At 41.9% G+C, this 26,943-nt stretch overlaps 1 protein-coding gene across 2 annotated transcripts; it reads right to left on the bottom strand.

The window, feature by feature from the left end:
- Window positions 1-529: 529 nt before the first annotated feature.
- CTNNB1 (catenin beta 1) lies at window positions 530-22,294 on the bottom strand. Of its 2 annotated transcripts, none has more exons than XM_056483565.1 (15): window positions 21,954-22,294; window positions 8,777-8,837; window positions 8,148-8,375; window positions 7,755-8,008; window positions 7,426-7,664; window positions 7,140-7,341; window positions 6,659-6,803; window positions 6,145-6,248; window positions 5,718-6,056; window positions 5,318-5,476; window positions 4,303-4,422; window positions 4,001-4,151; window positions 3,788-3,909; window positions 2,564-2,624; window positions 530-1,305 (listed from the first exon to the last, which is right to left on the bottom strand). In XM_056483565.1, exons 2-15 carry the CDS (start codon window positions 8,787-8,789, stop codon window positions 1,289-1,291), a joined length of 2,154 nt encoding a protein of 717 aa, XP_056339540.1. In that variant the 5' UTR covers window positions 8,790-8,837; window positions 21,954-22,294; the 3' UTR covers window positions 530-1,288. The 2 variants fall into 2 exon arrangements, with proteins under 2 accessions (XP_056339540.1, XP_056339539.1); XM_056483564.1 differs by lacking the exon at window positions 530-1,305 and adding an exon at window positions 1,598-1,818 and having other exon boundaries at window positions 21,954-22,201.
- Between the last annotated feature and the right edge of the window lie 4,649 nt (window positions 22,295-26,943).

Below are 26,943 nucleotides of genomic sequence, written 5' to 3'. Positions count from 1 at the left end.
CACAAGTGCAGTCTGCAGCTGAGCCAGCAGTCTCAGAACCACTGTCCCCTTGCAGTCACACAGGTGCTGCCTCACGGGAAGCCAGTTACACACAGGTCTTGTCTCACACAGCAGCTGAACACTGAGGACACTGGAAAAGGGCTTTGAACCAGCTGAGAGCTTGTGGGCAAAGGAATCTTTGCTGACCCTTAGTGCTGGGGCACCTCTGAGGGGAACTTAGTCAAGAGGCTGTTCATCCTTTGTGAAGCCCAGAGATACGTGGGGCTGGCAGGCCCGGCGCAAAGCGGAGTTGCCTCTCATCTGGCTAGACCTGCCCCATGGTGAGGAAACCGCCAAAGCTGAGCAGGGGCAGACTGGTGCCTTGGAGGACTGCAGCAGGAAACCTCCAGGCTATGAAGGGTAACTATGCCAGAGTGGGATCAAAGAGGTAAATTATTCTTGGCTCCCTCCACTGAAGTGATTGTGCAAATCCAGGACTATTTCTTAACACACAAATATACTTTGTGATCTGAAATAATTTGACACAGAATGAATTAAAAGTTTACTTTAATTTTGAACCATTTTATAACTGCATTTTTCTCATGAAGCATCTGTATCACAGCAGGCTACAATAACTTTGGGATAAAAGGCAACTGGTAAACTGTCCAATACAAGATTCCAAATAAACAGTTCTTACTGGCCCCTACCCAGACATATCCCAGATAAAGTTTTTGATCAAAAACATGAAATAGATCCACCTGCTTATTTTAAGCATATTAAAAAGGAAACTAATTGGACCATTTCTATTTGTCTAGTTTTTTATACAAAAAGGCTACACAATGTTACACTTTATTCAGAATACAGTTAGAGCGATTATGAATTAGTGTTCTACACCTTTACTCAATCCTTAAAAATTAGAAACTGCTGTAGCATATTCACTATAACTTAATACTACGAGAGACTTTAAAAAAAAAACTAACAACAATTACTGCAAAAAGAAAGGCTACTTCCAAAGCAAGCAAGGTCAGTACCATTACAGAGATTTAAAAAAAATAATAAATTTTTAACAAGCAAGGCTAGGGTTTGATAAATTCCATCTTGCAATTCATTCTTGTGCATTCTTCGTTTCTTGAATCACTCCCAAAATCCATTTGTATTATTACTCCTCGACCAAAAAGGACCAGAACAAAAAGTTTACTTCAATTGTTCCCATAGGAAACTCAGCTTGGTTAGTGTGTCAGGCACTTTCTGAGATACTAGCCCACCCCTCGAGCCCTCTCAGCAACTCTACAGGCCAATCAATGCAAGTTCACTCAGATGATACAGCTGCAAAGAGAAAAAAACACAGGTGTCAATGCTCCCGAGTTGTAAAGGGCTGTTGTAACACATAAAGACTGCATGAAGCTGGTGCACAAGACATTACAGTTAATTACTTCCACACTTCATGGCAGAAGTCAGTTTGGAGTGTGCTCATTGTGTGTTTCCAGAGCATTTATTCATTATTCTGGCACACGGGGACCCAATCGAGCCAATCCCTCCCTACCAACCAAGTCCTCAGTCCAGTCAGCTGTTTTTCTCTTTTTGTTTTGTTTTTAAATTCAAGGTTGGAGCTTCTTACCTAAAGGATGATTTACAGGTCAGTATCGAACCAGGCCAACTGATTACTGTCACCTGGAGGCAGCCCATCCATAAGGTCCTGGGCATGGCCAAGATCTGGCAGACCATCAACTGGGTAGTCAGCACCAGGGTGGTGGCCACCCATTTCATGTTCCATCATAGGGTCCATACCCAAGGCATCCTGACCGTATCCGCCAGAGTGGAAAGAACGGTAGCTAGGATCTAAGAAAGTTAAAGGTGGCAGAGGGAAAAAAAGCATAATGTTAACAGATGTTAGATGCATCAGAAGCTGCAAGTATCAGTGTGTGAGGAGATTGTGTAGCCATCTAATTGTTTTCTAGCTAGCCAAGTTCACCACAATCTGGTGCCTGCCCTTAACGGCTATTCCATTGTTCAGAACAGCCTTCCAGTAGGATTCTGCAGACAAAGCACACTGCAGTCAGAAGCACGAGCAGATTCCAGCCAAGCCATTAGTCTGCACAATCAACAGTACTAAAATTCAACAATACTGCAGCAAAACCAGGCTCCAAGACTGTACACTTGCTTCTGAAAGGCTAGTCAAAAATAGCTCAGAATCCTTAGGGATAAGCTTGCGTTCAAATCTATAGACACTTACACACTAATGCATTCAATACCAGCTTTGTTGTTTTAAAGAAAAACTGCACTATTGGAATTGTCAAGTCCATTTGTAAGGAATGGAAAAGATTTCTGGAAACAACAGCTCAGCAGGAGGTGTTCCCACAGGACTCAGACAAGAGACACTGGTTTTGCATGTTCATACGGCTCCCATTTCAGTGCTGTTGCAGAAACTGGTTATTTGAACTGGCAGTTCCCCATCTGCCTGTCAGTTTGCAATACCTTGCTGAAGAGTAAATTCACTCTTCACTCATTTGCAGTTCTCCTTTAAAATCTATGACTTGACTTCATCCAATTAAAAGTTTAGTCAAGGGGGACGGAAGACACGTACCATCTGGGCGGTATCCAAGAGGCTCTCCCTGGGCACCAATATCCAGTCCGAGATCCGCTGTCTGTGTACACAAAGAATTACAAAACAGTTTTAGCATCAGGTCTTTCGGCTAGCACCAGTAATTCTGAGTTTAGAAAGTTGTGAAGCTTGCCCCAAGTCCCTTTGAACAATTCCTCTGCAGTGAGCACTGCAGCACTGCTGTCAACATGAAAAGCCTTTTTACCTAAGTATCTGCATCCAGCATGTAAATAGCCAGATCTAGGAATCCACAGATCACTAGAAGGAGGGATCTGCCTGGGAGTGAAAAAGATGGGGCAGGTCTAGGAACACTCCCCAGGTACACCTGTCCAGATCCTGCAAGTCAGATATTCCCAAGCCAGCAACAGAGCTTTTAAGCTCTCCCATTTGTTCAATTACAGAAGTAATTGTCTGCCTTCAGAACAACTGCCTAACTCCAATCTCAAAGGATATTCCGTTTTAGCTTTTCCCCCCATGCATTGTTGTGGTAGATACAGATTTTAGGAAAACAGAAAAATAAGCACTGAAATAGTACAAATTAAAGGCTACTGCCCCTTATGTAGTAGATACATACAACAGAAGATAAGCTAGGCTCCTGAATCTTAAGAATTTGTGGGAAGACAAAGAATGAGTGAACCTTTCTCTGTATCCCATGCACACAGATTGACTTCAGTCTCAATTTACTGTGTAGTCCATTAAAAATGAAAAAAGAGATGTGTGATAATAAACCTGCAAAAACGTATTCAAGTCTGAAATCTCAGTCCTCAGGACAAGTTGCATTCCCAGTCCAAGATTACTAATCCTGCATTGTTGGCTTGATTGAAGCTTCACAGGATATGTTTTATATTTATGCTTCCCTCGTATCAAGCATGTTTCTATTTTTGCATCCAGAGTTCATTAGGTTTTGACAAGCAACACAGAAAACTACGAAGTTCTTGTATATACAGCTTTTCACACTAGCAAGTATAATGAGCATTACACACTTCAACAGCAGCAGCAAAGAACAGACTTCCTCTCTGCCAGGGAAAGAACAGCTTGAAGGCTGCTTACCAAGAGTTCACTGCACCCGAACACAGAGAGAGTAAAGAAGGTACAGCCACCACACAGCTGTATCACTGATGGCATCTACACTTCACTGGTGGAAGGAGGGAGAAAATAGAAGTGAACTGTCCCCAGGGAACTGTTAACATAGATCACAGAACTCACCTCGTTCCAAGCCATTGGCTCAGTCCGGAACAGGGAGCTGGTCAACTCAACTGAAAGTCGCTTCTTATAGTCCTGTGGTTTGTCCTCAGACATTCTGAACAGCACAGCAGCTGCATAGGTTGCTGCCAAAAGGAAGAGTAATTTTTTTAGTAGAGGTCAAGGCTTCTATCATCTCTTCTAACACAAGTATAAAAACCAATCTTGTTCACTTACCAACACCCTCATTCCTAGAATGAAGCAATTCTGTTAAAGGAGCAGTTGCACCTTCAGCTTCAATTGCTTCAGCTGCCTCCTTGTCTTGAGCCAGTTCACAAAGTACACCAGCAGCTACTCTCTGGATATTCTCGATGGGAGAGTACAACAACTACAACCGAAACACAAGGGTTCTTTAGTTTTTTCACTTGAAACGAGCTCTTCAGCACACTGAGACTCAGCAGTTCTATCCAAGAAGTGCAAGAGCTATTTTACTTCTTTTCCTAATATGTACTATAGTGCTATCTTGAGCTCTCACTTACCTGCACAAATAGTGGAATGGTATTTAGACCCCTGATTACGATTCGATTATGAACATCACGTGCAAGAATGTGCAGGGCTCCAGTGCAGCCCTCGACAATTTCTTCCATACGCACACCCTCCTAGTTAGGGAGAGAAAAGGCATTTTGGAATTTGAGATACTGTATGCTCTCTTCATCAAAAGACCAATCAGCACTTTCAACTAATCAACCAAACTCATCCCCCCTGCACTTACCCCCTTCCCCTAAGTGCTGGCCTTCAAACTTAGCATCCCTGCTATGAGTCAACCCAGTTTATCCACCCAAATTGAGTACATGAAGCATCCCAGTGGAACACCTCAGTGGCTTTTATTATGAACTTCCCCTCTGAAAACACCTTCTCTTTTTCTACAACCTGGATTAGCCTGGCAGTAACTTAAGCTGGAATCAGCAGTTATCAGTAACAAAGAGATCCCTTCCTGCCTCTGTGCAAATTAACTACACACCTGTACTACTAGATGCTGCTTCCATTTGCTGTGCTAAGCAAACCCCTCTTTGTTAATGTGTTTAACAGGATAAAAATAATCAAACTGAGACTGATCTTGTCACACTGACCTGGGACCCAAAGAGGTAACAAATTCCAAGCCTGCACCACTTCTCAGTACTTTTACAGCTCTAAGCACCCGTGCAAATATGTAATAAGTTGTGATAGCATTCTTAAACCCATTCTTCTGAGAAGGGACTTCTGGTTTCTTGGTAGACAACTACTTGCCTCACCAGAGTAGGCAGTACCAGAATTTCTGTGAGCTTTAGCATTCAGAACTGAATGCTCAAGAAGTTATTAAAATAAGAACCACAGTTTTGGCATTCTGGTTTAAGAAAAATCTCACGTCTGCCAAGACAGAGCTATGAGCACACATAGAACAATGTGAAATAAGACAACAGTTCTTAAGCCCAAGCACTTCAGGGCTGAGGTGCACTGACAAACAAGGAGTTGCAGAGAACTTTGAGAGATGCAGTGTCAGGGGAGGGCACTCACCACGAACTGCTGTTGTGTCCCGCCCATGGAAGTGCGTCGCTGGGTATCCTGGTGTGCTCTAACCAGCAACTGCACTAGCCTAGGAATAGCACCTTGTTCACGCAGCGGGGCATGGTTCGCAGGACACAGAGCCAGGTTGCGGATCAAGCCAACAGTAGCCTGCGGGTAAGGAACAGGTGGGGATAAAAGAGCAGAAGGGGTGTGCTTGCTGTGACTTCTTATTTTAATCAGTTCATCTCAAACGTTTAAAAGAGAAAACACTAAGTTGCTCAACTGAAGCAGCTTCTCCATCAGACAAATTGTATCCCCAACACCTTGGAAACTATTTTTCACTTTTAATGTTACATTTTAAAAAGCAAGTTTTCAGTTTCGGCTGGGACGGCTTTTAGCCATTATTTACCTTGATCAAAGGCCAGTGTGAGGGTGGGTGCAACAGCTTTACCACCACCGGGAGTCCGTAATGGAGACGAACTGCATTTTGAGCCATCTCTGCTTCTTGGTGTCTGCTGGTGAGGTGACGGAGCGCACAAATGGCAGGTTCTGTGATGTCTTCCCTGTCTCCAGCTCGGAGAACTGTGCGCACGAGAGCCTCAATGCCACCAACCTGGCACACCATCATCTTGTTCTTGTAATTGTTGCAGGTAAGGTTAGAAAGGATGCCAGCGGCACAAGTCACAACATTAATATCATCTGACCCTAAAAGCTGAACTAGAGTTCCTAGAAGGCCTTCCATGCCCTCCTGCAGAAAAAGAGAAGAGAAAGTTAAGTCTTCTTTTCCACTACGTTGACTTTTGCTCTTGGGTGAGCAAAAAGGGTGAGCCCTTTACCTGCTTTGTTGCAGCATCTGACAGATTCCTCAGAGTCCAGAGACAGTTCTGGACAAGACGCTGGCTTGGATCAGTGAGGTGGAGCCCCAGAGCTTGCATCCCACCTGCAAGATGGTACAAATTTGACATCTGAGTGCAAAATCTCACACGCTTTTGGATCCTTCTTGTCATTAATATCACAATATGCCTGGGCCCCAGCCCTTCTTCACACAGGAAAATAACCCCCTGATAGTTCCTGTGTGACACTGGGCCTTTTTAATGTGTGCAGATTCTCAAGGATGTATCCTAACAACACTCAGCCATTTACACCACCCCAGTTAACAGCACAGTGCAGTTACTTATAATAGCCACCCTTTTATAGTTCTGTATACACTAAAGGCCTCCAAACCTGGTTATGGACTCAAGGACCAACCCAAATTCATTTTTTAATGCTGGCAGTTTCTGTTCTTGGTGGAATAACTAATTCCAAAGCAATATGTAGGTTTTAAAGTTATCATGAGTACAGTGTACTTACCAGCTTCAACAATAGCAGGTTTGTTGCTGGAGCAGACTGACAACACCTTCAGCACCCTACTTGTGGTCCACAATAGTTTCTCATAAGTATAGGTCCTCATTATGTTTACTAAAGCCTGGGGTCCGCCACTTGCCAGAATAATCAGCTGAAAGACAGTAAAAATTATATTTGTCTGTCACTTCCTACACATGTCAGCAGGTAGTAAATGATGCTGGCTTACACCCCTCATGGTTACAGTTCCCTAAAAAAACATTCCTATCTGCTTATTATGTAAGTTTTACAGTGTCACTATAAGCACAGTAGTATTTCTGTAAGATAATTCCTGTATCCCTCCCCTCTTGCAAAGTCAGGACTGACTGACTGGAAAAAGCCAGTGGCATGTGGCTGAAGATTCAGAGTCAGGATGTTAGTACACAAGAACACTCAGGCCATTCATCACAAGCTTGCTCATTTTAACTACTTCAGCAGCAGAGGCACCTACCTTACTTTCTTGATTGCCATATGCTAAAATCTGAAGGCAGTCTGTTGTGATGGCCAAGAATTTGACGTTTGTCTTGTTGAGCAAGGCCACCATTTTCTGCAGCCCACCAGCGAGACGGACAGCCATCTTGGCTCCTTCCTGATGTAACAGGAGATTGTGAAGTGTTGTAATGGCATAGAATAGCACAGAGTCCACTGGCGACCTAAAGAAGGGAAAACCCTCATGAGTACCTGCTCCTAGCAGACCCAACTGCAAAACATAAGTGCTGCCTCAGTAGTGCACATACCCCAGCATTTTAACCAAAGCAGGGATGCCTCCTGATTTGAAGATTGCCAACAAGCCTTCACGGTGATGTGAGAGGTTGTGTAGTGTCCCTGCAGTACACCGGGCTGTCTCCACGTCGTTTGTGTTTTGCATGGTACGTACGATAGCAGACACCATCTGAGGAGATCTCATAATGGCATGGCGAGACGCTTCCTTTTTGGACAGCTGATGAACCATAACTGCAGCCTTGTTCACCACCACCTAAGACAAGTGTTTGAGTAAAGCTTTTAGTTTTAAGGTCATTGAAGGTGCACCAAAAGCAAGCTTTACCCAGTCAAAGAAAATACTTACCTGGTCCTCATCATTCAACAGTTTGGTCAGTTCTGGGATTGCACGAGTTGCAAGTTCAGCATCATCTTGGTAGTTTATCAAGTTAACAACAGCATGTTTTAACATCTGGGATGGCTCAGCCAGGCGTTGCACATTAGTTGGATGAGCTGCATCAAACTGCGTGGATGGGATTTGCATTCCTTCATCCAGAGTTTCAGGGAACATAGCTGCACGCACCCTCTGAGCTCTAGTCATTGCATACTGGCCATCAATATCTGAAAACAAGGTAAGTCATAATGACCTCAAACTAGGAATAAAAAGCTCATCATCCAGATCAGCAGTAATTGAGTAGTTAGGTTTCTGTATTGTTAAATTGCTTGTCCAAGCAAACCACTGCAACAGAAAAGGCCTTACCCGCAACTTGCTCCTGGGTGAAGGACTGAGAGAATCCCTGCTCCCACTCGTACAGCACTTGGGTTGTGTCCACATCTTCTTCTTCAGGATTTCCCTTGCCACTTAAGGAGGGAGCAGTTGTTGTGGCACCAGAATGGATACCAGAGTCCAGGTATGACTGCTGCTGCCAATGACTGACTGCTGCTTTTCTGTCTGGCTCCATTGCCATATCCAACTCCATCAAGTCAGCTGTAAGAAATCATTGGTGAACAATTAAGTTTAGTTCAATTACTCCAGCATGTATTAATCCTACAAGAGATGACAGAGATTTGAAATTAAAATAAGCTGTTATAAACAACTTCCTCAACTCAGCACTGCAAGTGAGCAGCAACTTTAAACTGAGGCCTTATGTTGAACCAATGCAGACATGTAAACCTGAGGAACAGGCAGAACAATCATTGCTATTGTGTCTGTCTTGACCTTACAACAAATTTACAACAAAGTTGTCTGAAGGTTTGATTCCCAGTGTAAGGTATTAATTACTGTAACAGAACAGATGTTATTCAATCTAAGTGACTTTGAAAAGTTAAAAAGAGAGGGATAAGGAGTCTTCTGCATTCTAGTAACAGAAATTGTAATGCATTATGTACCTTGAGTTGCCATGTTCTTTGTTATGCTTCCAGAACTCTTTCTTGCACCCTTTCAGAGATCCTAAAAAAGAGCAAGGTTTGAACTTATTAAACACTAATCAGAGCTAGTAAGACAGGATTTTGCATGAGAACACTGGAATTGCAAACTAAGACTTGGCACATCTTGCCATTTCATTACTGCAGTGAGTAGACTCAAATGCTAATTAGCAAACCCCCATGGACAGACATGCAAAAGAACACAATGTATCACCCAAAATACTTATGTCAGGTTATGTGTAAGATATTCTCTTAGAGCTGCAAGAGAACAAGAATTGAAGACTGACCACGATAGAGCTATTTTTTACTCCTCTGTCTTTGCATAAGATGAAGCCCAGACATTAAATTCCAGTTTGGATATGCCTCAAAGACAATGGCTAAATGTGAGACTTCCTCATTTCTCTCAAAGACAAACTACTTAGAAGATACTACAAAAACTGTCTGATACAGGGCTACAACATGAATTTTCATGGAGAAAGCTGAAATGAGCATGTAAGGCAAGCTGCAGAAAGACTACCTAGAGTTACAACTGCACCTCATCCTTTATCCCCTTCCTGTGCCATAAGAATAAAGATTTCTTCCTACAAAAAATTCTTCCTTGAAGTTAAAACTAAAAATTTAACCATCCTTATAAAAAAAAAGCTGTCCTTCAGTTTCACACACACTGAGCCACCAAACTCACTTTTATTTTTTTGCACAGAAAGCCAATGTAATTGGGAGCAAGAAGGCTGAAATACTATCAAATATCTTATCTAAATCTTCAGCATGCATTTCCATTTGATATCAGCAATCATAACCATAAATCTGTACCTGTCTCTTCACTAACCCAGTAAGAGAAATTCAAGGCTACAGCTCCACAATGGGTCACTTTTATTTCACTTGCTCCCCTTCCCCCCACAGTCCCACACTGTTTCTAGCACAGACACAGAGCTGGTGACAGCCTATTCTGGGAGCCAGCCGAGCAGAAACATGTATGGTAGCTTGCGCAGGGAGCAAAACCATCTCTTGCACAATCAGCTTTCACTGTGCTGTAAGGTGTTAGAGCTGTGCTGATCAAAACATTCCTGCACAATGAAGTAAAGGCAATACACTAATCCCTGAAAAGACAGGCTGCAGTGCTGTGTCAGGAGAACAAAGTCCACCTGATGCTGGATTTGTGTAAAGATAGACTTCCCAGTTTAAGAGTTTCCTTCAGGAGCACCTTTTTGAAAATCCTAATTAAATAGAGGGCAGGCCTGCAGTTTTAAAAGTCCCACTGGATAGGTGAGACAAACTTGTATTTCACTGACTCTGAGCCAGCTGCAAGATATTCCAGCAGCTGCTGAGCAATCTTGTTGCTTGGCTGTACAAATGCCAGTGCTGTTTGTCCTGACTCTGCACTCCCACAACTTTTGGCAGCAACCCTTCCCTGGCTCTTTTAAAATGGACAGTAGATTTGCATCTGCAGCAGATAAACAGCACTAAGCGGATATAAGACATTACACAACATACAATAGGCATCCTGCTGTGCAGCTGGAAACTCTAAACTGGTCCTTCTCCACAGCCTGGAAGAAACTGGCCAACTCAAAGTCTGCTCTTGACAGTGGCATGGAGGATGTACTTAAAACAGAGACACTTTTTCCAGTCCCTTACCCATGTATTCTCCCAACATGCTGTTAGGAGTTAGAGAGTAGTAGTGGAAAGGGGAAAGAAAAACGTAAGTCACACACTCAGTTCACCATTGATTAAAATATTCTAATGAGTACCTAAGTTGAGAAAGTGCCTATAACAAAAGCTTGATAGCTCTTTGCAGGTCTTCTGCATTTCTCTGTGAGTTCCATTAACACCTTCCAAACAGAAAGGAGGAAGTAGCAGTAACAGTAAAATTTGTATCTTTGCTCCCTATAGTTCTCACTCTGTCAGACATGACACTTCAATATAAAATTTGGCATGTTCTACCTGCTATATGAAATTTTCAATATGCTTAGCACAAAAACCACTTATTTTTATCATAAACTTTCCCATCCCCTTCCATAAGGACTATGCTAAAAAAAAGGATCACCAAAGTTTAGAAGTTGACTGGTTCATCTATGACTATGTTAAGAGCAGTGACTATGCTTTGAGACATTTACTACCACTTGAGATTTCCAAATGCAATAAGGGGCCTGCAAAGAACATTTATAATTTTCTCCACTGTTGAATTCTGTACCAATGAAGGCAACTGGTTTATAGCACCTGTACTCTGAAATTGCTGTTTCAATTTCAGCAGCCTGAAGAGAACAGAAGAGCAGCTCTACCATTAGGTAAAATCCAAGAGACCAGAGTAGCCACTGAACAGCAGCACTGTTCCAAAACAGCACCAATGAACATCTACAAAATAGCAATGAAGAATACTAAGGGTACAAAAACACATTACCAGTCAGACATTCAGTCTTTGGAATGCTGACCCTCGATCAGCCTGCTAGCTGCATCTGCAAGTTCCAACACCCTGATCCACATTTCATACATCTGCAGCCCCCCAGCAATTCCTGATAGTTTTTTTTATTATCTAGGTGGGGAATTTGGCTTAATCCTAAAAGTTCAAACTGCCAAACAAAAGTAGCCAGGTTTTAGGTTTTCTGCACTTGAACAGTCTCTCATCTTTTCCTTCATATTCTTTGCTAATGTTACAAAGGGGTAAACTGAGTCCAGGTAAGCTGCTGACTTTGTCTTCCTGTTTGTCACTCTCAAAGTTAACCAACACACAAAGGGAGCAACACTACCAGGCTAGGTACAAACATTTGTGCTGCTCATTTTCTTGACAAACTGGATCAGTACAAGGTCAGCCAACCACATCTCGACCATCAGGAAGAGACAGAAGGCCTCAGTATACTTTACAAATTAACTTCAGAATAGCTGTGAGCTTTGCAATTTTTGAAGGCTAGCAGGCACTCAGAAGTGGGAATTCTGATAAATACTATGTTCCACAGTTCATATGAATGTACTGCTAGGAGTTATTGGACTCCACTCTTTTCAAAAAGCTCCTCCTGCCCACCCCGTGAGACTAGCCACTTGCTTAGCAAGCATCATCAGCTTTGGGTTTAAATGAAGCTTGGGGTTTTTTAGACTACATATTAAACAACTCATGTGAAGAGCAATTCAAGCCCTTGCACTAGGCTGTATTACATGGCATCTGCTATCTTAGAAGACATAAATTTCAAACTACTACAGAAGAAAATTTAATTTTCTTGTTTTCAAAAGGAATGAAATAAGTATTAGGCATTATTTCTGAGCATATTTTTATTAGATATTAATTTCCAATTCTGGAGAATAATTAGGCATATGCCAAGTCAAGAAGTCTACAGTAATCCTGAAATTTGAACAAATCTCTTCTTTAAGATTGAGTCAAATTATACCTGACTGATCTGATAAGAAGTTCCCTCCCCCCCTCACTTTTATAAAGCCAAAGTGTGCAAGTCTGCCATAAATCCTTTGAGAGCAGTATGTTACTAAAACTTGCACGAGAAATCCAGACTGATCCATCCAAACATCCTGAACTGCAACTTTAAACTACCCACCAGTTCTGAATGCTACATTTGCTTACACAGAACAAGCAGATTTTCTGACAGCCACAGCAGTTAAAAATGTGTATCATTTACACACAAGGTAAGTATCTGTACTGAAAAACATTTTTTCTCCAAGTGCTCTGAAGTCATTGCAACCATTCTCAAGGTGTTATTGAAAGCAGCCTTTGGGTCTGATTTTATAACTGGTCTTAGCTGCTTGCCAATTATGTTACCCATGTATCTGCTTTATAAAAATCCATAGCCAAAATACACAGGCAACAGCAGTTCTACAGCTAATAACACTGGAGAGCACTCATTTCTATGACCCAAGTCCTTATATTTCAGTTCTTAATGTAGCAGAAGCTTCCTAATTAACCTTAGTTTTCAAGTTGGGAATTTGCAAAATACATCCAATTAAAGAATTAAAAAACAAATCACAACAAAACAACCCTTCTGAATCTTCTCCTGGAAGTTGTTAGCCTATTTTTTAGAAAACAAAATGTGGAGAAGCAGAAGGAATCAAAGTAAGACAATAGTGACAGTGGAAAAATCAAGAAAAAAAGCTTCCAAGGTATAGAGGCACTTTAGGCAAGAGTGGCTGAACTGTCTCTAAGCAATTTTTGGTCTAGTCCAAGCCCCAGATACAAACACCCTTCAACAGACAGACCTACTTATACTGATCTTAGTCTTACGAAGACATGATCCAAACTGCTGTAAACTTCTAATTATTCCTTTTCCAAATGTGGACTAAGTTCTGTCCTCCCATATCCACCTGCAGGTTCTAAAGAAAACAGAGTTTTTATCTGACTTTTTTGAGCTCTGATAAAAGTACCTTAGTAGGTAATTTTAAGGTGCTTTATGTGCCAGATGCTTCTGTAAGATTGGTAATAAGTCCTGGAAGGATAGTTGTGGTGTTGAGTGTTCAGAATGTTAGAAGCTTGTGGTAGGAATGACAGCTGGAGTTTACATTTTTTGTAAAAAATGAACAGAATATACTTTATTTGAAAATAGGTACAGAATGTGCTTGAATTTCACTCTGAAGATTTCATTTTTAAGAGATTTATTTTTCTTGTACAAAAACCGTTGTTTGTAATCCTCTGTGGTATTCCTGAAATACTTTTCCAGTAAACAAATACTGAAGAGCATTCCCATATTCTGTCTCAAATAGCAGCATTTGCATTAGCTCAGCCACCTTGTCCCCTCTAAAAAAAAAAAAAATAGTCACATACAATGAGTGCAGATTATTTTGTAGTTACAAGTATTAGAAGACCTTGACTATTGGGAAATTACTCACCCACCAATACTGACTTCTGCTCACCAGTGTTTTAAATTAAGACTTGAATGGACAGAAGCTACTATGAAACTCACTGCAAAGTGGCTCCTAAATAATGCTCATGGGCTGTAAATTATCACATTAAACAAAGCAATGCACCACTTGGATGTATTTAGAGACAGGAAGAGCAAGGTTTACCTTATTATCAGTACTAGGAACCATAGTATAAAACTTCATGTGTTTTATATAAATGTGAGGCTTCTGTCATTTTAACAGGGTGATTTTTAATACTATGTAAAAATGTCTTTGGGTGGCTTATGATAAGACACCTTAACCTAGTGGAAGAAACAGTATGCAGTACCAAAAGGAAGCAAGTCAAACCATGCAGTCTCTTTCTTCTAAAAGCTGAAAAAAAAAAAACCTATAGGCTTTCACAGCATTAAAACTTTTCTACTTTTTTTTTTTGGTTACATGGTAAAAACATTCCTCTATAGCCTTCACTACTACTTCAGAAGAAGTACCATGGCAAGAGATGAAGCAGTATTACCATATTTAACTGTTGTGCCAAGATGTAGCAAATAGTTCAGAAGTTCCACCGAAAACTAAGAGCTACAGTAATCTTGACCTGAATGCCACAGCATGTGCCCACACTGAAATCCATCTTAAAGATCCTGGACTGCAATTGAACAAACTCATTTATAAACTACACCTTGTGGCAAAATTGCTCTGGTCATTCCTTTAACCAACATTTGTTAGTTAGCATCATTCCCTCCAACCACTAAGCTATTCTTGCTTAGTGAAGTGCTTCTCCTCTCTCCATTGATAAACTCAGTATCCTGTGTAATCCACCTACCTTATTTATTATTATTTAATAAAATATTTTATTATTTATTATTATTCATTTAATTTATCCAAGCAGGAATACTTCAGACAACACATTCTACTGATGCCTGCAGAAAGTTAGAAGATGCCTTGCAAACAGCAATACATTCTAGCTTAGATTTAGCGAATCTGATCATAATAGATTTGACTCTGAACCAAGAATATGTAATAGTGTTTAAATGGACTTTAAATTCTCTTCTTAATTTCCTGAAATTTGTTGGTCTTAATAATAAATCTGAACATCTGCTTTACTAACCTCAAGGGTTAAAAGGCTCCAATTTCTAAGCCTTCAACATTCTTAAGACATGCTGGAAGAGGCAACAAACTTGCTCAGATAATACACAGATTTGAAGTGGGAGAGGGGTACAGATCTGCCAACTCTCACTGCAAGTCACCTCTATTTCAGCTGCTCTTCTTCACTGATTCATTTTCAGGTCATTATTTCCTTTTTCCTTCAGGCATCCCAGATTGCTATTACATCAACTGCACTGGCTTCTCAGCCTTTGTCTTCTGCCTTAAATTATCTCAGGATTTTTTTTATTTTTTTTCTGTAACAAAGGCAGAAAAATCTCCCTACACTAGCTTTTGTAAGAGTTTTTTTTAATAAAAAAAGTTCACTTCATGCCACACACAAAATAACGTGTTGCCTCTCTGTCTTCAGTTATGTCAGCAATCTAAGAGCAAGAGTACAGAACAGAGTTTCTATTCACATGCCCATTGGCTAAAGCAAAAATCATGTAAACACTTCTTTCTTGCTAGACTTCTCCAAGTTGATTACGACTGCTTGGTGGAACTGAAATGCAAGCAGTCTGGTAGCCTTGACTAGAATTAAACACTAGGTCAGCTGTATTTAAAAAGAATATATTCCTCAAAAAATGTCTAGTGAAGGAAAGACTTAGTTTACAAGTTCCAAAAAACTCAAGGCTTGTTTTGCAGTCAATACAGTCTTAAGCAAATGTGACAGGGGAGGGAAAGGGTCCACAAGAACTTTACAACAGCTGTAAAGTTCCAGTCTGTCAGACTTCACCTCTGGAGCACTACAGAGTGTTCTGATATGACAGGACACTCACCTGTTTTACCTTTCCCTTCCTCCTAAAGGAGGAAGCAGGCTAGTAAAGAACCATACCTCCTACCCAGCCTGCAATGTTCAACTCCTAAGTTTCAAGTGTACTTGAGACTCTAACAGAAGTGTAGCAAGAGCCACATTTCGTTTTGCTCACCTAAATACAGAAATCCACCCTGAACACGGGTAGATTTAATCAATCACTGAAGAGAACTTTGCACAACTGACAGTTCAGGTAACAAAAGGTATCAGAAGTGAAGGTCAGAGTTCAGTGGCAGACGGGTCTCTTCCAGCTGCAGTCCATGCTGTGCTCTAGCAACTGACACAGCATGAAGGCACTAACAGCTTGTGCAATTCATCAGGGTCTTCACAGGTACCCTTTTATAAACAGCCCATTAGAATTCTCAATAAAGCAAGAGCTAACAGTGGTCTGAGAGCCACTGTCAGTAAACAAGTACCTCAGGTAACTAATGTACAAAATGATGAGAACCTGGAAGAGAACTGAGAACAAGCACATCAAGAAAGTTACTAAAAAAGAAGTAAAAGTTCATCCTGGCACCAATCTGCACTATCATTCTAGAAGATGAACTTTGAAACTGTAGAACCTGCTAGGAAGCCTCCCCAAACATGAAGCTTGCAATATCATATAAAGGTTCTCCTTTTGAAAGGAAGGAGATGCACAGTACGTCACCTTTTAGGACAGATGTTTTAGAGAAACTATGGCAGAATTACAGATTTACAGGACACACAGATATGTCTAAATGGACTTGGCAGCAGTTACCTACCACTATAATTTCTTATCAGCAGTCCTCTACATAATTTTGCTTGATGCTGGAGGCACATGGCTGGCATCCTATGCAATGTAAAGAAAGCACCTCTTCATATACTCCTACTTAAAATCATACTTACACTGCAGGAGCTGAAATTTCACAGCACTGGATCTTATCACTTCAGAAATTAAGTGTTTGGATCACAGCACAGTTATTTTGCCCTTTACCTAGGGAACATTCAGGAGTTACAAGAGGTCTGTCAACCCAATCCTTTACATTCAAAATCATGGGCAACAGCTTTTAACAGGATCTGCAAACAAAACACTATGTCCTAGGTATTTATTTGTCCTTTCTAGAAACTTCTGGTTGACTCTAAGATCTATAAAAAGCAGCTGTGTTCAAGTTGACAAATATCAGGTCACATTTGAAAGTAATGATTTAAGAGAGCTTTTCATCAGCATATATACCACAGCACTAGCAAAAACTTTCACTTTATTAGTTGGCAAAACAGACCTCAAGCATTTAAGTATCCTCCTGACTGTCCACAATGGGAGCTGATAATCTTAAATGTTATGATGTGAAAACCACTTCAAATATAACTCTGGTGTTATACATCCAACTTGAGAACAAAAGTAATGAACTTCCTTATATAATGTACATATCAATCCCCTGACAGCAGTTTGTACCTCAGTATTAAAGGACTGGTATGACAGTTTCAAGTTTATGAACTTGCATTAAGTCATAACAAGATTATCAACCCAATTATTCCCATGTCTTAATTATTTTGGCCAACTAAGCACCAGCATCACAAACAAGTAACCTCAAAACAGTTACTAAGTCATTTCTGTTTCACAATGTATTTGGGATCTTTGGGTCACTGGCACACATTTTCTACTAAGACTTTGTGCAGCATTCACTAAGTTTGAGAATTCTCATGGCTGAACAAAACATTGAGAATAGTTTTATCACAGCTTAGAGAACTCCAACCTTTTATTTGCAGGAGTCAGATTATCTACATTATGCATACTCCCATCTTCCTTGGTTAAGGATGAGCCAGTGCTTCTATCCAAGGTTTAGTCTGCCAGCAGGACTCATGTAATAAATATGCAGTGGCTTACAGCTTTTGGCCCATGTGCCCATACTTATCACTGAGTAAGATGACTGTAGTAGAGATGGCGGTAGGCAGGATCAAAATTCATTCTTTAGCCTCACAAAAAAAAAGTTGCCATTGTGACAATTTAGAGGCAACCTATGATAATTCAGACAAATATTATACCACATTTCATTCAACACTCAAAGTTCAGGAACAAAACCACTGCCAGCCTTCACGTTTCCCTGCCCACACGGTTTTATGCATCAAAAAGACAGTTGTTCTGCAGTCATTTAACACAATCATGTGCATCGCTAACACAGACACTATTACAGAAATAACTTTCCAGCCTGTTTGTGCATAACTTGAAATACTCAGTTCCACACCAATTCAGGAATAACTTAGCAAAGTATCTCTCTTCCAAACAAGGAAGTACCTACCCATAATCCAGTTTCTTCTTAGACTGAAACCACACAGTCAGCCCTGAACTTCGATGTTAAACATTAATCTCCATGGTTTAAGAAACCAGAGTGATTAGTCATAATTACACTGACAAAATACTTATGAATCTGGAAGTGGCTGTCTTTGCTTGTCTGTCAGAATAACTTTATACTTAAAATAAAGGCGCATCAACAATCCAAAAATGACATGCTAATGAAGTCTGACACTAAAAGATGTTTCTTCAACTCACTCTTAATTAAGGCAAACTGACAAGGCAGCTACATTTAGCAGCACCTTTAGGATGTTAAGATTTCTGGCCACTGGAGGGCACCTGAATTGTTGCCAGAACAATACAGAACTACTTGCTACAGTTGCTGCAGAGTTGGCAAACTTCTCCAATTTATACAAGTCTATTTAGCGCAGTAAGTCAGCCCAGAAATGCTGGTTCCAGCAAATACACATACAGCACACATGGTGCATTTGCCAACTCCAGCAAAATCCAGCTAGCTCATACTGTCTTTTAAATGCAGCAACATAGAATACAAGATTAACTCTTTCACCCTTCCACATCAGTACTCAAACAAGGCTTCAGAGTTAATTTAATATTAAGTAACAGAGCAAGCACTTCACTTCTGCAATACCAATGCAGCCAAATATACATTGTTTCCTAAAGTCAACTGGGAACATGAACAAAAAGTTCCTAAAAGTAACACGCACACCCGTACTTCCCCAGGCAACAAAAGCACAGGATGAATTTGCTTTCACATCAGAGTTAACAGACTCATGAGGTCAGGCCAACCTACAGATATATTTCACCTGCTCACCTCATCTACTTGGTGTTCCACACAAACAGAAATGCCAGAATTAGACCTCCATTAATCCTCTCCCTTGCACTTGAAGTTACCTGTCAGTGAAGAAAGAAAAGCACAAACCCCAGAAAACTGAAACAACTTTTCTGGCTCCTTTCCTCTCATGAGAGGCAGCACAAGCTCCAGAGTGCCAGCACAGTTTAACACATAACTCTCCTGGGCTAAAGCCTGATCACAGTCTACAGCAAGTTTTACCTTGGAATCAAGTGCCAGAAATGGATATTAAAAGTTAACCACTGTCAGGCTGCCTTATGTTGGCAAGTCTAGCCAATTCAATAGGTGCTTGACTGGAAAATCAGAAATATTGCCCTGCCAGAAAAATAATTTTATCAAAAGGGACAAGAAGAGTCACACACTATACTTACTGTCAAGGAGTTTGCCATTTCTAGGTTCCCACCCAGTCAGCCAGCAAGGCACTGGGCTCAGAGCTTGCAAGTGCACGTTCTGAGGACACAGTAGCAAGTCACAGTTGCCTGCATAGTTTCTCACAGGTTTTATCAGGCTTGTGGAGTATGATGTTCAAGATAAGTAAGGTCAGTCCTGATTTTCCTGCCATGGTATGCAGGCTTCCATAGTCACAGAACAAGTTTTGCTGAAGGCAACTGCATGATCACCACAACCCCTGCATTACCAGTTTAACTATGAATTAACATAAGTGATTTTGATTACTGTTGTATTTGCACACTAGTCTGCCTACCTAGACAATACTCTGCAGAAACATCCTTATCCAGGAGTTTCAAACTGCACATTCACACTTCAGTTGCTGAGACAGAAGCTTCCAACAGCTATGATTCTTGTTCCATTCTTTCCACTTCCCTTTCTACCTTTGAAAACACTATAAAAATCAGAGCACCACTACTACTGACCTCTTGCCTTAACATCCCCAAGACTTCAAGTTTAACTCTTCAGGACACAGTATTTCAGGATGCTAATTCAGATGTAGAGTCATGATAGTTGGGCATATGTTTGAGAGCAAAAATCATTATTATCTGAAGGGCAACCAGGTTTCACAACCAAGGTTTGTTAAGCCAGTTACTGACACACGACAATCAGAGCAAAATGCTGCTGTCCAGAGTAGACATACACCATGCAAAGAACCCAGTCTATTTATAGCTTAGGCAAGAAAAAGAAGCTTGGGTTGATAAGCCTGTAATGCAGCATTTGAAGAATTGATTTTTCCAACCAAGCTTTATTTTGCATTAAATCCTTGCTCCTAGAAGCTATCATGCTATCATTGTCCTTTCCAACATGGTGTTTTTACTTATTTCTCCCCTAGACCTTGTGAAATGATCAGCCATACAAAGTGAACATTCCCGTGGATATGAGTTTATACCTAAAGAGAAAATACCTGAACTAACAAATGAGCAAATATGAAATTTCTTTAGAACAACCCCAGAACAGTGAGACACTCAGTACGATTTTGTACTGAACAGCTGAATTTAGAGAGCCTCATACTACCGCCTGAATACCTAAGCAGCCTCATTTGCAACAGTACCAGCCATTAGACAAACGCACAGCAGTCACATACCTGCAGCTGTCAGCACCTTTTTATCAAAAGTGGAAGATCAACGTTACGTTCCTGGACTGTTAGGTACTGAAATTCATATTATAACTTGGGCCAACACACACCAGTAAGTTTAGCCGTTTAGGCGTGGTTTTTTTTTTTTTTTTTTGGAGCCTTGCAGTAGTACCTTTTTCTCACTGAGAAACAAAATCATAACTGGGAAGTTGCTGTCCGGTGTATCTGAACTTAAGAGTCAGGAAAACCCTGACACTCTTTCAGCTAGTTTTCTTGTCTTTGCCCTTACTGTAGTCTCAGCGCATAAAGATCCTGTTTTACTGAAACCCCTCCTTGATTTCCATCCCTCGACCTCAGCATACCAGCCCAGCCTTTTTCCATTCACCACTTGCATACTTTGGGGGATGGGAGGACCACAGATGTCTGGAATATACAGAGTGTCAGAACAATGGCTGCTCCATGAGAAAGAGATGAAGAAGTAGCTGATTACAAAGATCAACACTGCTATTCCTAAAGTCACAAGGAAGTTGCCCGTGGCACCTTCACACAGTCTGTCCTTTCTTTCCAGAAAGAATAATCTTCAGATAAGGTTTCTGAGTAGAGATACAAAAAAAAAACCAAAAAAACCACCAACAAAAAAACAAACCCAAAAAAACCAATCAACAAACTGCCCAGCGAGTTTTAACTAGGGAAGAATTCAAGGTTTTGCTAAATTTAAGAAAACATGCTGCTCTAGGAGCAGCTAATCATGCACAATAGAGACGAACTAAGCTTTGTTAAAAAAACAAACAACTAAACTAAAAACAAACAACAAACCAACAAACCACAAAACAACACACCTGGAAACCCTGTTCCTAGAGAAATTAGTGCCCTAGACAGTTCCGGGAGTAACCGCAAGTTGATCCCCCCACCTCAGGACCGCGTTACTTCGGCAGGCTGGAGCCGCCGCGGTCCCCAGCCAGCCACGGGAAGCAGCGGGCGCTTCCCCTCGCAACGGGAGAGCCCCACACCGCCCGCAGTCCGAGCCAGTCCCTACAGCACCCTGCTAAGGTGGACTGTAAAAAAAAAAACTTAATTTGCCCCCAGCACCAGGGAAGCTTCATTTCGGTGACACCCAGAAGCAGCAGCATAACCTCTCCAGGAAATATGCAATCCCACTAAGACCGAAACCCCACAAGGCAACAGATTAGTTATCTCCCGCTGACTGCAGTGACCATGATTAATTATATTCGGTACAAATAGACCCGTACCCTGCTCTCTTCCCCCTTCTATCACCAAAGGGGATCTGCAGCCCACCGGCTGCACTCTAAAAACGGAGGGAGAGGAACCTTTAAAATAATAATAAAAAAGGGTTATTAAAGTACTCCAGGCACTGCTAAAAAAGAGAGCAGAGCCGGGCGCAGGGACTCGCCTTCTCCTGCAGACCAGAGCAGCCACCCCCTCGCCCCAGGACGAGCTTCCCAAGAGACACCTCGGGAGCTGCAGCTGCCGCTCCTGCAGCCACGCAGCTGTCCGGACCTCCCAAAAACAAGAGCCTTCTCTCTCTTCCTTTCCTGCACCCACCCCCCACCTCTCTCCCACCCCCGCTCCCCCGCTCCCCCCCTCCCCCAGCCCCGTCCTTCCCGCCGGGCACACCCTGGACCCCCACACGGCCCGGGGGTGCCCGGCCTGGGTTTGCCCCAAGTTCCCCCTGGAGAAAGCGGCACTAACGTTGGAGGAAGGGAAGAGCGCAGGGTCCACCCGGGCTCCGGCGGCGGCTGCTGCTGCCTGGCCGATCCCGGTCTGGTCCGTCTTTCCTTCCTCGTCTCCCCGCCTCCTCCTCCTCGCTCACGGCGGTGCCCCGCCGCTGGCTCCCGTGTGGCGACCGTACGGGGCGACGGTGTTTGTGTCCCCCAAGCGCCGCCGCCGCCGCCGCTGCTCCCAGCGCCAAACCGAGCGAGAGGCTTAAAATGGCGTCGCTCACAAGGAGGTTCTTATAGCGAGCGCCGAGCCCGGCTGTGTATCCTGCCGCCGCGGCCGGGCCCCGCGCGCGGCATTCCATAGGCGCCCGGCGCTCAGGGCAGGCAGAGGGAGGAGGAGAAATAGTGCCCGGCTCCCAGGGCGGAGGGAGACAGGGAGCGGGGAAGCGGCTTCAGAGGGGGAAGGCCGGGCCGGGCTCGGCCCGGCCAGGCTGGGCAGGGCAGGGGAGGGGGAGTGCGACGGAGACACCTTATACCGGAGGTGGGAAGGAAGGATCCGAGTTCCCATCTTGGGAACGAAGTTGCTGCTGCCCTGAGGGGTGTAGAGGCGGCGGGGGAGGGGATGCGACTGAGGGGATCCGCGCGGGGTCCCGCTTTGGGAAGGGAAGCGGGGGGAGTGGGGGGCAAAGGTGATTGTGACTCTCTCTCTCCTACTCCCTTCCCCCTCCCCGTTTAATTTGGAGTTTCGTTGCCTGGGGGTGGTTTTTTTTTTTTTTTTTTTTTTTTTTTTTAAATGCACGGCACCAACTATAGCGAAACTCCGTCTTCCCAAACGCCCGCGTCGCCAAGCCCGGGAGACGCTCGGGCTGCTGTGGAAAATCGGCCCTGGCGCTGTGATGGAGCAGCCGCCGAGCCCGGCCCGGCTCATCCCGGCCCGGGAAGGTGGCGGCGGGCCCCGCTCACGTCGGCGGAAACGCGCTCCCGCTCTGCCCTTGTAAATATTTGTCAGGAAGCAGTGGCCAAAGAAAGTATCTCGTTATGCAATTTTTTAATTTTTGTTTTTTTAAGAGGAGCAGCGAACTTCCCTCCCTTCCCCCCCCCCCCCCCCCCCCCCCGCCAACACCTCCTCCTCCCCGCCCGCCCCTCGCTTCTTTAGCGAGTCCTGTAAAAAACAGGAAAGTACGAATTGCACAAGGTTTTTTCGCAGCGTGTGAAGGCACGTTCGTGGCGGCCTCTTCTCGGCGTGCTCGGGCTTGCATAGCAGAATGTTTTACAGACTTTTTGCGTGCACCGTCTTGCATTGGCAAACACAAAAGTCTGTGTTTAACATACCGGGAGGGAAAAACACATTCACACCTCCCTTCACATGAAACAAGGACCGTATATACTAACGTGGCTACAGAAAACATCCATTGCCAGCGAAAGACGGATATTATTTTGTTCCCCCCGCAGTATAAATTTGCTTTGGTAGGAGATGATGTCGGAGATCGAATCCTTGTTTTGCTTCTTGCAGCCTCTTGTCCTCCGCCAGCCTCCAATTTCTGCAGTTCTTGCAGCGGGGAGATGTGGGGTTCACAGAGAGGCTACATTTATGCCTGGGGTTTTTTTTTTCCACTGATAAGCTTGTTTTAAACAGGCTCTAAATTTCTACTTAGGAAGTTGCACTTAAAGATTTGGGTTTTTTCCCTGTTAAGTTTTTCACTCACATGTAATGTTAGGCTAAAGAAACTTTCACAGTGCTGCTTGATTTTCATGTAAGCTGCTTTCTTTTGAATTTGGATCTTTTCCAAGCAGGGGATTTCTCCTGGGCTGGGGGTTTGTTGGGAGGTTAGTGTAAAGCTTGCTGCATACAGGAGACAAGATGGAACTGGCATGGGTGACAGGGGTAAGTGCAGGAGAGGGGTTCCAAGGGTGGGTTAGCTGTCTCTACTCATGACATTGGAAAGGCAGTGGTGATAAAAAAAAATCCTATTTTCCTCCCCTCTATCTCTGCCACTGCAGGGTGTAGGAATCATGCACCCACCACCTGCCTCTTCTGTGGGCAACCTCTGGTGCACACTAGTAAGGAGAAGAAATGCCATCTGGACAACCCTGAGGATTGAGAATTGAGAAATGCAGCTTTCCTTGTCGCGCTGTTTTCTCTTAGGATGGTTGCCCATTTTGACAATACTGGTCAAAAGAAGAGCAAGAATGGGGGCAGCTGTTGGCAAGAGCTGGCAAAGAAAATTCTGCCAGATCAGGCCAATGGACTGTGAGTGTTCATCACCTTCCTGGGGAATTATTTGGTGCAGCTATGAGCAGAAGAATCTTGTTCTTGACACCAGAAATTTGATTCCAATTTAAGATAAGAGACCGAGAAAGTATTCCTGAAGATTGGCTTGAGCAATAAAAAAAAGAGAAAAGGGTGTGCAGGGAAGAGCTAATTTCTTTGTCCACCTTCCTTTCTCAGCTGCCTTCTTCTACAACCTTGAGAAAATCTGCTCTGCCTCGGTTTCACCCTCTGTAAAATGGTAATGGTAATACTGACAAACCCCTCCTTTTAGATCCCTGGATCAAAGATACTATATAAGTTCAAAGTGCTGTTTCTATAGGGCATTATTGCCAAATTCACTATAAGCAATTCCATTGGGTACTTGATAACAACAGTAGAATCAGTCAAACGCCCTTTATGCATTGCATGGTCCCAGATACATTTCAGAGCCTCTTTGTGTGCCATCCCACCCCCTGAGGTCTGCAGGGATGGGGCTTTTGGAGCCTGGATTTTGCAGGAGCAGGAGGGGTACAGTCCATGTCTTTGCTTCTGGCCCCTGAACTGTGGACTACTTTTCTTTTTGACCTGACGAGGACAACTGGAACTAGACCTTATGAAAACAGGTTTAAAACATGCAACTTATATATGTATATATATATAAATTTTGTAAGGCCTTTAGTACCTAATGATTAACTCTTGTTGATTTTTGGATGCTTTTCTTCTGCATGGGTTGTTGTAATTTTAATCTCTATTTGTTTCACTGCAAAGTGGTTAGGATACTTTTGCATATAGACACGTTGCTTGAAAATTTGGTTTGCATCAGCTTTGCAGTTTTTAGCTATTAGGTAGCTAAACATTTTCTAAAATTATACCTTAAAAAATGCCCAAACCCCTACTCCAGAAAAACAAATATCTTAATAGCTGAATTGCAATTATGATTGACTTGTCAGTGTTCTCTCAATTATAAAAATGTTTCTAAAATACATTTTATATTCCTATTTTTAAAAAAGATAGTGTGTCAAGTTCCACTGTCAAAACAAGAAGAGTAAATGTTATATGGGATATTACAATGCTGGGCTTCATCAGTAAATTCACAAACAGTCCAGTTATTCTTTCTTTTTTACTTTTTTTCGTTTCCTCCCCAAGAAGCACTGAGTGTGTCTATTCAGCTTCTGAAGTTTCCTCTGAGCTCTTTTATACTTTAATAGGTTTGATTTAGTGGTAGTTTACTAGAAGAATATGCTGCAGATATATTTTTTTTCAAAAGGTCAAGCAGTCTCCTAACATGTCCATTGTGTATCCTTGCAGTAAGAAATCCTCGGTGTAAAGGAGAGGTTCATGGCTGAATTTTAAAAGATAGTGATTTAAATCTTTTTGTTAACTTTTTGGTTTTTTTTTCGTCCTTAGCACTCCTTCTGAAAAGTAAACTTTTAGTACAATATAAAGTAGGAAGCCTATTAATTAAAAATAAGAAACAGTTAAATGTAAACTTAGAAGGTCATTTCTCCTTCTGAAATCCTGGTGTTTTCCTATGTTTGTAAGAAACGTAGTAACAAATGAGTGACCATGTACTAATATGAGGACAAGGCAAAATTACCAATTACAGAAATATCTAGGGCTCTGGGCCTGAATCTTTGATTTCCCATATGGATCTTAAAAATGTATGCATAATTGGCTTCTAACTGTGCTTGCTCTAGGAACATATTCAAGAATCAACTCCAGATATTTTTTTTCAAACCCTAAGTATCTATTCACTTGTCAGCAAAAAGATAGATCATTCTGATCCTCTTAACCAGAAAGAAAAAAGGGAGTCTTCTTCTAGCAAAGTGAGGTTGTAGTGTATTAAAAAAGTCACATAGTCTCACTTTCATACAGGAGCGAAGGGGAAAAGAGAGGGGGATGCTTGTGATATTTAAGCACTCTTTGAGACACAGGACTAATCAATGTAACTTTTCCCTCATACTTGAGACCTATGTTTTATTAATACACATCAAGGTCTTTACTCTGCTAAAGTAAATAGCTATGCTGTTCAGGCTCAGTTTCAGTGGAAAAAAAAATATTCTTTATGAACAAAGAGAAGTAGAATTATTCAAAATTAAAATAATGGTGAGATTTTACTTTTCTCAAAAATTTTGCAAAAAAATAAAAGTGTGTGTCTATCCAGATGATTTTTAAGGAAAAGAAGACCCTACAAATTAGTAATAAATTAGTACAGAATGTAATTATTAAAAAAAATCTATTTAATTGGTTCAAATTACATAAATTACAGTAGTCTATAAATGTTGCTGCAAGCATCAGAAATAGAATTGTCACTGGCCACCACTTTGATTTTTAAAAAAAGCTGTTTTTTCCCTTTGTGTTTATTTTGGATAAATATAATATGCCTTAATACTTCATTCTTTAATTCAGTACACATGAATTCCTACAACAGTTTATTTATCAGGTATGTTTCAGAAACTAAGATTAAAGTCTCCAGCTGATATAAGTAGCTGAGGCATTACTCATCTGAATATCTGATCACTGGCATATTAAGCAATGGAACAGACTAAACACAAAGCATTGTATCTTCCAATACATATGTTTTAATTACTACTAGCCAAACAAATATCAAGATGGCTTTATATTCAAAATTTAATGCATGATCATGTGAGCAAAAACCCACAATAGTGATCAAAACATTGTCATCATCGCGTCTATGCAGCACCTAAGTTTTCGCTTAAAATTTCTGTGTGCCTGTCTCTTAATGGTTATGGGTCTCACACTCATTTAA

The sequence above is a fragment of the Oenanthe melanoleuca genome, chromosome 2 (genome assembly GCF_029582105.1).
Source record: "Oenanthe melanoleuca isolate GR-GAL-2019-014 chromosome 2, OMel1.0, whole genome shotgun sequence".
Lineage (NCBI taxonomy): Eukaryota > Metazoa > Chordata > Aves > Passeriformes > Muscicapidae > Oenanthe > Oenanthe melanoleuca.
Note: the sequence above shows the minus strand (reverse complement) of the source record. Positions and strands in the feature narration are given on the sequence as shown.